The 13,661-nt window shown below is 33.7% G+C and overlaps 1 protein-coding gene across 1 annotated transcript in view; it reads left to right on the top strand.

The window, feature by feature from the left end:
- CPNE3 (copine 3) overlaps nucleotides 1-13,661 on the top strand; it is a 52,676-nt gene that overhangs the window by 15,478 nt on the left and 23,537 nt on the right. Inside the window, exons 2-4 of the mRNA XM_003760234.4 lie at nucleotides 9,028-9,167; nucleotides 9,484-9,663; nucleotides 12,194-12,268. Of these exons, the coding sequence (XP_003760282.1) occupies nucleotides 9,036-9,167; nucleotides 9,484-9,663; nucleotides 12,194-12,268 (387 nt within the window). The 5' untranslated portion in view covers nucleotides 9,028-9,035. The remainder of the gene's footprint in view (nucleotides 1-9,027; nucleotides 9,168-9,483; nucleotides 9,664-12,193; nucleotides 12,269-13,661) is intronic.

Genomic DNA, 13,661 nt, shown 5'->3' on the forward strand with positions numbered 1-13,661 from the left:
TTATTTACAAGATATATGCAGACAGTTGCAAATCCTTTTCCAACTTTTTCCCTCTTTCCCCCAGATGGCAGGTTGACCAATACATGTTAAATATGAAAAACAAGCTTTTTGAAAAGTCTGTTGTGTTTCAGATGGAGCTACTTGACTACCCTTGAAACTCAAATCACTCTGATTTTCATTGAAATGTTAATAATACCCTCCAGCCATACTTCTGTAGCTCATTATTTAGTTTTTGATGGTTTAAGTTGAGTATAAGTAATAATTGTTTTGTGTTCTGGTCTGAAACTGGTCTCAGACCATCTTTTGTCTCAATTCTTACCTAGTCCTTAGTCACTGGATGGATTTTGTCTCAGACCAATTGAGGCCCGCAAAAGATCTTAATTTAATATGAGCAAGCTAGCTTTCTAACTTTTAGGCCATCATTAATCATCTTGCCAATGTACTTTTATGACTTTGAATGGAGATTGAATAGTTCGCTGGCCAGTCAAAACTTCATCTTCATGGTGTCATTGGTCCTCTTTGACAAAGAAGGATGTACAGTAACAACCACAATCTTTTAAGTATGAAACTTCTCCAAGACTTGTTTTGGTTCTCTTCTCTCTTTAAATTCTTTTCTTCAGTGACCTTATGATCTGGTATATTTCCTTGACTTTAGTGATATCATTTCTCTTCAAGTGATTCTCATTTTTCTTTATCTTTCTTTCTTTTTCCTTTTTTTCTTTGTCTTTGTTCCTCTCATCTTTGTCTCTGTCTCTTCCCCTCCCCATCTGTTCTTCATTTCCATTATTGCTCATTTCTGCCTGAATGGATCACTAGCATCTTAACCTAAACATATATAAAACAGAATTTGACATTTTACTATGTAAATTTTTCTCTCCTAACTTACCTGTTTTTATTGTTAATATCTTCTGTGCAATCTAGATATGAAATCTTGGGATCATCTTTTCTTTTTCTTTTCCCCTAAATTCTTCATCACAATTAGTTGACACATAATTTTGATTCTATTTCCATAATATTGCCACTCTTGAGTCTTGCTTCCAGGAAAATAACTAGTGTTGGACCTTTGGAATGACCTGAAGGCCCTGCCCTTTTCTTTTTTTGCTTGCTGAGGCAGTTGGGGTTAAGTGACTTGCCCAGGGTCACAGAGTTAGAAAATGTTAAGTGTCTGAGGCCAGATTTGAACTCAGGTCCTCCTAACTTCAGGGCTGATGCTGTATCCACTGTGTCACCCAGCTGCCCCCTTTTCCCTTTTCTTAAGAGATCATTGAGTAAAAAAAATGGCAGAACAAGAAACTGTCTAAATATCCTGAAAACCCCAACCTTTCACCTACTTCCCCAGTTTTAACATGCAATTACAAAGAGAACCGAAAGCAATGGCTGAAAGATGTTAGATAAGGAAATGGGCTAACTGCAGCTCTGGCTTCTGTTACTCCCCTGCTTGCCTGATCTAGTTAAGATTCTTTTTAAACTTTGCTCTCCCATTCCTCAGTACCAAATAATTTGGTCAGAGAGCCCCATACAGTCAGCCCTACCCTAGTACTGCGAAAGTCCCCCTCTCATTCACCACCATGGGGTTAGGGGCAGCGCAGAGTTGAGGTATGAGAATCCTCTTCTGGTGGGCAAAGGTTCAACAGGAAAGAATTCACAAACTTGAAGTATTAATGGCAAAAAGGACGTTTTACTGTTGGCCCTGCAGAAGTCAGCTTTGCTAGGAAGACCAACTTCCTCAGTGGCGACTTCTGGCAGAGCTAAAGATCCTAGCAGAGAAATCCAGGCAGAGAAATAAAAGGGGTTATTATCATTGAGAAGAGAATGTCTTCACAGTGGGCAGGAGTCCTGGCAGGTAGCTATGCCAAGGAGAGGTTCCTTACCACGGAGTAATCCCGCTTCGGACATTCTGTAAATTATGAATTTAAAATTGTGTTTTTTATAGGAAATCTGAGGTTTCAATTGAATGAGATTCCTTCAATGTTGTCACTGCCCCCAGGCCTAGATTTCCATTTGAATGAGGCTACTTAAGTTCTGGATTAGTTTTCCGAGGGTCCCACCAAGATAACAGAATAACAGAATAACAGAATAAGTAGTTTTTACCTTGCGTTTCTCAAGAGTTCACTCCATGGCATGCCCCCAAAATCATAGAGGACAGTTTCAGTCAATGACACAACACTAGTACAAGCTAGAATGGGCTCTAACCCTTCTGCTTAATCTCTCTACTCCCAGCTGAGAGTTCTAATTCTTCCTTCAGGGAGAATAAGTCAGTTTCTATGGAGGAGCCAGCTTGACCCAAAATTGGGGGAAAAAAGCAGTAGATTTGAAAAAAGTGGTAGTAAGGTACAGAGGAAAGAGCAGTTTTATAAAGTCAGAGGAGCCAGGTTCAAAGCCTGCCTTGTACACATGACCTGTGTGATTTTGAGGAAGTGACACTTGTTGACTCAAGTATAATATAAAGGTTTTGGATTAAATGTCCTCTGAGGTTCCTTCCAACTCTTAATCTGTGTAGTTAAACTTCTGTTCAAACTCTGGTTCTATCACTTTGTTAAATTAACGTGTTCCTAGGTGAGTCACTTTCTCTAAGTACAGATTTCCTCAGCTGATAATAACATCATCCATCACAGGATTGTTGTGAGGAAAGAGTATTTTATGAACTTTAAAGCTCTATATAAGTGAGAATATTTATTTTTCCCAAAAACATATGTGCTGCATCTGGTTCTATCTTGTTTCTTGGAAAGAAATATTTTGGGGCTTTGATCCTTTCAGAGTCATCTTGGATTCTACATAACAGAAAAATATATGTTCTAAATGATAATATAATCATAGACACATATAATTCCTGACAGCAAATTATATCCGAATGGTCATTTATTTGCAGGTCTTAATTTACCTTTTATACAATGTCATTGTTCTGTAGAATAGCTTTTAAATTATGGATATATATGGTATAGAAATACTTCCCTACAGTGTGGTAAGTGGTAGGATATAATGAGGCAGAATCTTGGATTACTAGTTTCTTGTCTTCCTTGTTAGAGATGTCATTTTCTTAGCTGGGAGCTTCAGAATGCAACCTGAACTAGAGTAAAATGTAATTGGGAAATATTACCAAAATAAATAAAAATACAATAAAACATAGATAAATAATGTTAATTGGTAGTTCTCTTAAGTTGACTTGTTGCCATACTCCTGATGCAGAAAATAATTGTCAGTAAAGTGATTATGAGAAAGAAATGCTCCAGCTTCATATAATTTTCCTAAGAACAGAAGATGTTAGTGGCTAAAGTGTTAGACTTGAAATCAGAAAGGCCAGAGTTCAAATCTGAGCCATTACTAGCAATGTGACCTGAATATGTCACTTTGCATTTTTTAGCTTCAGTTTTTTCATCTATAAAAAGAAAAAATAATAACATCTATTTCTCAGGTAATATATGTAAAGCTCTTTACAAACCTTAACAATACTATATAAATAACTATGATGATGATGATAACAATCAAGATTAAAAGGGAAGAGTTGGGGAAGAATCACTATGAGAATAGGAGTTTAGAATTTTCTTCTAGGACCTACTTTTCTTTTGGCAGTCAAGACTACATCTCATCCTCTTCACCATCATTTTCCATTTCTGCTTTTATTTCTCTTCCCTTTTCCCCAGAGGGCTAAGAATGGGATGAGGAGATACTATATTGAATTAGAGTAGGCAGATTGAGTATATTTGGGGTAAGCAGAGATGTGCAGCTTTCTAACTAGTTCTGACACCCCAATTCAGACATTGCTCACCTAAGGCAAGGGGAATTTAAAGACACTACAATTCCAAGTTCCCTGGGGTTGAGCTCTCTCTGCTTGGCTTTTTGCTTATTTGATTAAAGAAATTGACAGTAAGGTGAGAATTACTTATGAGGTTTAACTCTTGCTGAAGATATCGTCTGAGTCAAAAAAAAAAGTTTGTTTACTCATGGATTCTCAGTTGAATGGAATAAGTGTGAGGAAGAGAAGAAAGGACTTTTTTTTTTTAAAAGGGAAGAAACTAACCCATCTTCCTCTCTTAGTTTAGAACACCAGAGCTATTTTTTTTTTTTTTTTTTGGAGTCGTTCAGTAACATGTAATTATCTTCCACTCATCCTCCTAAATTTTTTAAAGTAGCATTGCAGCCCTCGGGCTCTATTAAAAATTAGGATTATATCTGGGGAAAGAGTAAGGTTGCCATAGTGCATGGTGAATATATTAAACCATTACTCAGGAATGTGGAAATGGCTGATCTACAACTGTACTCCTCATCTGTTCATAACTGTCCTTCTGTAATTTCAGTGACCTGAGCAACTTCCATAGGAATTACTCAGCACCCTGAGTCTATATCCATCATAGGTTATTCCAAGTTTAGTAGTGATTATCATTTCTGATGTTACTCCTCTTCTAACTACCTATGAACTCATATAACTATTTTCATCATCAATAACAGTAATAATTTAGATGGCATTTTAATATTTACAAAATGTTATACATGTATGATCTCTTTTGAGCATCACATTAATCATGGCAAATACTACTATTATCCCTATTTGGCAGATGAGGAAACTGAGGCTGAATGAGGTTACGCGATTTTCTTATGGCCAAACTGCCAATATCTGATACTGAATTTGAACTCATCTCCCTGATTGTAAGTCTTTATGCACTGCTTCATATAACTGTTATTTGATCTAGCTTTGCCATTTGCAACTACTTGTGAGGCAAGTAGTATTGCAAATATTAAAAACTCCATTTCACAGATGAAAAAGGCCAGCCATCTTCCCTACTCTTGTGGTGCATTGGAAAAGCTTTATCCAGACTGTGATCTGCAGAGAAGGCAGCCTCAAGGTAGAAATGTTCAATAACAAGTCAAGAAGCATTCATTAACTATGTTCCAGACAATGTGCTATCTCTGAAGATACAAAGAAAGACAAAAATAGACCTGCCCTCACGGTTCAAAGAGACAACAGGCTAACTACATAGAAGTGGAGAAAGACTCATTCAGTTGCTATTGTCGGGCCAAAGTTCCCTTTTTAATGTCGTGACCCAGTTTCTCCTATTGTCCTATTTAGTTATTCTGCCTTAGGTTATAACCTTTCCCTCTTAATGTTTGAGATAAAGGTTTTATATCTTTAGGTTATAAACATTCCCTCTTAATATTTGACAAGATAAAGGTTTATCCATTTTAGATGTCATTAGAATGTCAGTAACCTTCCCCACCATTAGGTTATCCTCATCTAGGTGCCTCTCCCACTATGTCCTTGTTCTTGTTATCCTGTAAAAAAGCTTGCTGTCCAGATACTAGAACTAGACTCTTTGAGATGATAGTCTCAACCATGGATCCATTGGTCCCAGTATTTCTCTCCATCTAATCAACTATTGAATTTGTCTCTAATCTCTTGCCTTCCTCAGTTTCTTCAGCATTACACCATTAAATCCAATTTGTAATATCAACTAACTGATTGAAAAGCATCTCTTCTTTAGCTTGCTACCTCTAATTGCAGCTTCCTATTCTTTTTTTTTTTTTTTTTTGGATGGGTCTAACTGTTAGGAAGTTTTCCTGACCATCCAGACATTTTCCTCTTTGTAACTTCTACTCATTTTTTCCTAGTATCTCTTTTCTCTCAATCTAATTCATCTTCTTTGGGGGAGGCTTCCAAGTACTCAAAAGATAGTTCTCTTCTTAGGACAAGAATTTCTAGTTTCTTTAATGTTATTGCCTTCCTCCAATACTGTTCAGCTTATTGGTGTCCTTCCTAAAAGTTGATTGTTTATATTCTGGCTCCTGTTCATAATAATTGAAGGTACTATAAAAATTGTGTACTTCCTAATTATACAAAATGGAAAACAAAAGTTGCTATTCAGTGGATTCTAGGCTTTGGGACTTGCCTGATTCTTACAATTGGCATTTAGATGCAGTGGGTTTCTGGAGTTGAAGCTATTTGGATAAAAACAAAATGAGGATTTTAATTGAGAAAATTACTGGGAATGATTCATTATCATGACATCACTAATTTTCCAACTAATCAGATGTATCTGCTTGTTATGAGTTATTCTTGGATTGATTAGAATAGAGAGGAGGATATCTCACATGAAGAAAATACATTGGAGAATAATAGTTTGAATTGAAGTTGAAATGTAATCATTACCATTAGGGGAAAAAGTAAACTCTTCTGATAGATTCCTTTTGAAATGAATATGATTCCTGCATCAATGCCTGCTGTGATATCCCATGAAGATGACTCTCAGATATCAGAGATGCTTATGGAATCCAAAATCTGACACCCCCAAGTAAGCAGTAAAGGTTTTTAGAGTTGGCCTGGTGAGAATTTCATGTGAGCCTTCTGTAGTCAATCCAAAATAAGTTAGAATAAGCTCATGATGAAATTAACTGTAGGGTGATGATTATTTTAGTTACAGCACCTCTGTGATATCAACTCCTGTTTTTGCTAATTTGCTTTTTATTTCCCTCTATCTTTACTGCTTTTAGACTTTGGAGTTTCCCATTATGACTTCCTTCTCCAGGAAACTCATCACTGAGAAATCTCATTATCTTGCTAGATTGAATCTGCCTGGTACTTTTATCTCATCAGTACCCTCTGTCTCTCTGATTAGACCAAGAAAAAAGCTCTAAATAGTTTTCCCCTATTTCCCACAAGTTCCATGACTTTTGTCCTTATGTAGAGAAATCAACAACAATTATTCCAGCTGTCTAGTTCTTTTGGAAGTCTTTGCTTGTTTTCTAAGGATTAATTAGGTTGTTTGCTGCAATAGTGCGTCCTATCTTTGTATTGGCATTTGTTTTCTATTGTTTTTTCTTTTGTGCTTCAGGGCAGTTAAATCAATTTGTATTGATTAATTTAGAGTTTAGCCTATAGTTGCTTTTTCATCATTTGCATTCATTTTTAACTCTTTAACTAAATTAGGGCACACCATGTTTTAATTTTGTTTTATAGCTATCCCAGGGGTAGCTAGGTGGCAAACCACTCCAGTATCTTTGCCAAGAAAACCCCAAAATGGGATCACAAAGAGTTGGACATGACTGAAATGGCTCAAAAAAACCCCTCATCCAGACATCTTGCACAATGAAAATTATAAATACATGATGTTCCATTGATTTGGAGAATTTAATATCTGAATGACTTTAATTTCCAAAGATTAGAATGATGGTTACTAAACTTAACACATAAGTCCTACACTTAGGTTAAAAATTATCAACTCTACAAGTACATATAAGAGAGAAGTTGCTAGATCGCCACTTATAAAAAAAAAATCCTAGAAGTTTTGGTGATTCTCTTAAGTTTCTAGTTCAATGTAAGTCAATTATGTATGATGTGGCTAGTCAAATATTCTAATGGGTTTTAGGCTGCATTAATGGAAGTAGAGTTTCCAACATTAAGGGGTAATGAATCCTCTATATTCAGCTTTGGTCAGATCACTCTGGGAGATTTCACTCTCTGGAGCTTTCTCCCCATAACTGGAATGCCTGCTTGTCAACTGCTGCAGTAGGGATTCCTAATCAGGGATGTTCTGGACTAGCTGATCTCTGAGTGCCCTTTTAACTTCGAAATTTTGTGAATATTTAGTCCATTTTGGGGCACCACATTTGTAAACTGGAGCATATTCAGAGGAGAGTAAACAGAACATATAATGACTAGAAATTATGTCATGGAAAAAAATGGTTAAAAAAACTTAGAATTTTTAGTTTGAAAAAGAGAATACTTGGTAGAGAGTGGTTGCTTAGGTTCAAATATTGGAAGGATTGTCTTTAGGAAGAGAGATTAATCTTAGCTGTAAGTGGGCAGAACTATGCTTAATAGGTATGAATTGTAGAGGGAACATTTTAGTTCAGAATTAGTGGACCTTTTTGTTTTTTCCCCTCAACAATTAGTAATTCTTCAAAATGGAATGGATTGATTCTTGTAATGAGTCACTGAAGCTCTCCAAGTAAAGCTTGCAGGGCCATTTGTCAAGTTGTGGTAGAATGGATTCATATATCAGCTATATATTGGACTAAATTAAGACTTCTTCCAGTTTTAAAATTCAGTTTTTTTTTTTTTTGTTTGTTTTTCTTCAACATGCATTTATTAAGTGCCTACTCTGTGTAAAGCACTGTGGTAAGTACTTGGAATATAAGAAATACAAAAGAAATAGCTATAAGAAATACAAAAGAAATAGCTCTTTTTGTCAACAAAATTTCATATGATTGAGAGGGGAGAAATGCACTTTTTTGGAGAAGTAGGAAATGAAGCAAAATTTCATGACATTCTTTGGCCTTTGAAGAATAATTCTCACAACAGTTAATATACATAAATGTGTCCTTGGGTGTTAGAATCAGTAAAACTATCCTGTTATTCCTAATGTCCTTTAGACATTTTTGATTTCCATTATATTTCACATTAGTTTTAATTTAGGTAAGAATTATAAGTTGTTTTAAAGAATTTAAAAGGAAAAGAGATTTTAATCCATTTTATTATGATTTATGTTTGGTATTAAAAGTGATTCCATTAATAGGAATTTGTGTTTGTACTGGCTTGATTAGTCGTTTTGATTAACATAAAAATTCCATCTAAGCGGAGTACCAACTTGAAGGCAGATTAAAAGTAAAATTGAGTTGTGGAAATTCTTTTCTTTCTTCTTTTTTGTTTTTTGGTAATGAACTTATTGTCATTTTTCAAGTGAGTGATTAAGATCATATTTTGACTTCCAAATTTTCACATTAAACAATTTATGGTAAAGTAATTAGATTGACATTTCTCCTATGATGCACTAAAAGATTTGTTTTACAATAATATGGAGAAATAAATTTCATTTGAGAAAAGCTCAGTGAAATATGATTAAAGTAGGTTAATATGTCATGAAACTCCCAGAGAGCATTTTTAATATCTGAGTGATCTGGCAACTTCATGGGGTTGTTCTGATCTTATGATTTGTTGAAGAGCAATAGATTATAATAATAATCCAACCATTTCTTTTTAGAATTAAAATTTTTCTTAATGTGTATTATTGTTTGTTTTTTTTCCTCATCCTTCAGCTTAACAGATGGCAGCACAATGCGTGACAAAGGTGGAGCTGAGTGTCTCCTGTGAAAATCTTTTGGATAAAGATATAGGCTCAAAGTCAGACCCTTTATGTGTATTGTTGTTGAATACCAGTGGACAGCAGTGGTATGAGGTAAAACATTTAAAAATCCCTTTGGAGGGAAGGTACTTTGATTGTATTTTTGATAATGGAAAGAGGGTTTTTTTTTTTTTTTTTAAACTAATTATCCTCCAAACTAAAATGAATCCTGTTTATGTTAAAGCAAACACATTTAATCTGTTCTTTAAGTCATTTCTAAGTAAATCTTACTAAAAACAGAAATTCTCTTTAGCCATTAGGAATATTAGTTGAATTTGTTCAATAAAAGTGAAAATGGAAACTTGAGTTCCAAAATCAAAATACACATCCGTGATCCAGTAACTAAATCAATATCTTATTTTCTTCACAGGTTGAACGTACAGAAAGGATTAAAAATTGTTTGAATCCTTCATTTACCAAAAAATTTTTAATTGATTACTATTTTGAAGTGGTTCAGAAGCTGAAGTTTGGGATTTATGACATTGATAACAAAACCATTGATTTGAATGATGATGATTTCTTGGGAGAATTTGAAGGTACTTTGGGACAAGTAAGTATGACTTACTGTGCTCTTTAACAGTCTCATTGCTTTTATGACAACCCTCATATGCACTTAAAAATCATAAGGAAATTCATTAAAATTTTTTTTCTTAATTTTAGTAGTATTGTTTTTCAGTCATGTGTGACTATTCACGGTCACTTTTGGACTTTCTTGACAAAGATACAAAATAGTTTGCTATTTTCTTTTCTAGTCCATTTCACAGATAAGGAAACTGAGACAAATAGGGTTAAGTGACCTGTCCAGGATCATACAGCTAATAAGTGTCTGAGTCTGTTTGGAACTCGTGTCTTCCAGACTTTAGGCCTGGCACTCTAACCATTGCACTATGTTGCTGTCCCAGTTTTAATGTTACTCTCTTCTTTTATTACCTTTGTTTTCAACTGTGTCCCACGCATCTGGAAGCCATTCCCTATAACAAAGATTGAAAAGTAAAGAGGGGAGAAGAGCAATTTAACAAAGGCAATCAATTCATTAACCTATTGTAAACTGTACATACAGTATTCTACATTGATAGTCTTCTACCTCCTTAAAGAAAAGGAGGTGCAGGTTTTTAGCTCTTCTCCAGGTTCATCATTAGTCATTACAATTAATCTGTATTTAAAATATTGTAATTATGTGTATATATTATATTAATGATTATATATCATATTGTTTCCTGTTTCTATTTGCTTCACTTTACATTTGTTCTTATAAGCCTTCTCATGTTTCTCTGAATTCTTTATTTTGTTGTTTCATATAGTTTAATGATATTCAGTTATATTTATGTACATATATATTTTAGCTATTCCACAATTGATGGGAATCTATTTTGTTTCTAATTCTTGACGACCATACAAGGGCTGTTATGAATATTCTGGCTGTTAATGAATATTTGGTCTCCCATGCAAGTAGATGGCATAATGAATAGAGCTCTGGATGCAGAGTCAAGAAAACCTGAATGTGAATCCTATCTTAGTCACTTACTAGCTAAATCACCCTGTACAATTCACCAAGTCTTTCAGCTTCAGTTTTCTCATCTGTAAAATAGATTATAGTACCACCTAGTCACAGAATTGTGGGGGGGAGGGATGTCAAATGAGAAAAGATATGTAAATCAACTTACAAACCTTAAATTGTTATATGAATGCTAGCTATTATTTTTATATGCATATTCTAACATGTACTCCTAAGAAAGAAATTCCCATCATTCTCAGATTAAAAGCTTTGAAAATAATGAATTGACATTAACCTGAAAGGTTATTGCAAGTGAAAAATGATAAACAATAATTATCTTGCTAGGGTACAAGCAAGACACTGTCATTAACTCATTCAGACCAAGAATGAGATTTATTATATGGACATTTAATGAATGACTTATACTAGGTGACTTAGAGAATCTCAGACTTGGAGTGTCAATGCTAAAAGATAATAATAACAATAACAATAATAATAATGGGCTTATTTAGCATTGCTGTTCTTTACTGGCTATAATGAATTGAGTAGATGTTCTCATTTATTGAGCAGCAAGCAGTCTATATTCACAGCAATAAATTTAAATTATCCTTTTAAAAACTTATTTTGAGCATTTCTATATTAAATGAGTAATAGTACTTGTAATTCACTGCCTCACATTGTTGATGTAGAAGAGATTACTTTCATTGTAGTTCATTCAAATACATTTTATTTAAAATCATATTCATTTACTTGTATTATTTAAATTCTGTTAGAATCCTTTCCATACAGTAAGATAAAATATTTTATAGAATGATGTTTTACAAGAGATAGAGATTATTTTATATAATATTTATTTTAGTAAAAATGTGTTTCCCCGGTAATTTTTTCTTATGAAACTTTTATTACTTAGAGATGGATTATTTTTGGAACATAGTTGTCAGTATTATTGTTTTATACCATGGGGAGTATACTGTTTGATTCCTGTAGTTCTATAGTATACATCTTTTTTTGAATTAGCTGACAGTACTATAACTCATAGTTAAAAGCCTAAGCTTTTTGAGAATAATACATTTTTGTGCAGCTTAGAAACATAATTCTGCTAATGATTAGAATTGTGGGTGTAGATTCAGTCAATTGAAAAACCAAAGAAATATACTGTATATTATTTTGTCAAAAAAGTATTTTGGGAGGAGTAAGTGTTGAAGTTGTTTGAAAGTTGAAAAGCTAAAGTTGCCTTAGATGTTCTTATCTAATCTTTTGACCTGGAAGGGACTTTAATGTGATTTGAATCTGAAATCAGACTCTTTGCCTCTTTTTCCATTAAAAGTCAGAAGTTATATAATCTTTGTTTCTATGGATAAAAGCTGGTGTGGTTTTGGAGATGGTATCACTTTGAAAATTTCTAATATGTTATATATATATATAGGTCTGTTTTAAAAATTTTTTGTAATTTCTGAATCTACAAGGAAAGCATTTAATTTTCCATTTCTAATGACTGGAAAAATTTCCACTTCAAAGCTTCTTAAATGAAACAAAATAGATTTTCCTTATAGTTTGTTTGTTTGTTTGTTTTTGGTTCTAACAGATTGTTTCCAGTAAGAAATTAACTCGACCATTGGTCCTCAAAAATGGAAAACCTGCAGGGAAAGGGAGCATCACGGTAAGGCAAGGCTTTTGTTTTGTTAAGTTATTTAGGAGACATAGGTAACATCATATGGCAAGATATATGAGGCAGCAAGTGTAATGACTAGAAAGTTGGCCTTAATGTCATGAATATCTGCCACTGATACATATTTGCTGGATGACATTAGATGAATCCTTTAATTTCTCAATGCTTCCAGGCACTGTGAGACTCTTAAGTTGCAGAGAAGATTCCAATCTGTATTTATAAAACAGTTTCTTTCCCAGAGCTTCTTAGGATCAATGAAATCACAACTCTTTAGAAAAAAAAAAAGAAACCCACCAATCAAACAAGCCATGAGACAACTGTTTTTCAGTAACATTTTATTATTTTCTCCTAAACAAATGAAAAAAAAAATTTTTGTGGGGGTGCCAAATGGTAAGGTAGAACTGGGCTCCAAGTATTTGGAAAAAGAAAACAAAAAGATTATTCTTATGCCATCTAGGGATTCCTTGATCTCTTAGAACTCTGCTCTAGAAGTCTGTTCTTTTACTTAGTGGAAGTTGTTTTTGGATGTTCAAGAAACAGGAACTTGGCGGCTCTGGAAATTTATGTTTGCCTTATGAAACCTGTGCCAACTATCACCACCTATTCGTTCTTTCCTGTCTCTCTAGTGCCAATGGAAATAGTATTTCCTGCATAACCTTAGTCCTGTAAGATGACTGGCTAAGTGGGAAGCAGTCCACAAACTAAGTGGCACATGTTGGCTCTTTAATTTGAGTATACTTTTTTAAAACTGATAAGACTATATAAGTATTTGAAAAGAACATCTTTATAAATATTTTGGGTCATATCTTGAGTTGTAGCCATTCTATTTCCTGTTCTCTCTTCTTATCCTAACTATCTATTTCTTCTTATATTTGAAGAACCTTGGCATTTTATGTTCTGTTTTATACACAAGTATTTCAGAATAAAACCTGGTCTTATTGCCATAACTTTTTTTAAAAAACAAGTTTAATCCTTAGAAGAACAAATTGTCCAAGTTGTTTTTCATAAGGTTAATAATCTTCTCTTAAAAATTCTCAAATTTATTTCTTGCAATGATATAATGAAGTGCCAAATAATAGGAAATTATTTTACAATGTTTTATTCATATTTTTATGTTTTATAATTAAAATTTACATTTTCTGGTTGTTGTTGTTTTTGCCTGATGTAAAGTGGCTATTTCTTGTTTTTTTTTTTTTATTTTTTTTATTTTTTCTATATCAGAAAAAAAAGAGGGGAAAGGGTATTTTCTCAACTCTTCTCCAGGATAAAGCTTGATCATTTTAATTTTTGCAAATTAAAATTTATTGTTCCTTTTGTTTATAATCATATTCCTGATTTGTCTCACTTCACTTTGCATTGGTTTTGAATTCTTCATAGTTATCAT

The sequence above is a fragment of the Sarcophilus harrisii genome, chromosome 1, assembly GCF_902635505.1.
Source record: "Sarcophilus harrisii chromosome 1, mSarHar1.11, whole genome shotgun sequence".
NCBI classification, from domain to species: Eukaryota; Metazoa; Chordata; class Mammalia; order Dasyuromorphia; family Dasyuridae; genus Sarcophilus; species Sarcophilus harrisii.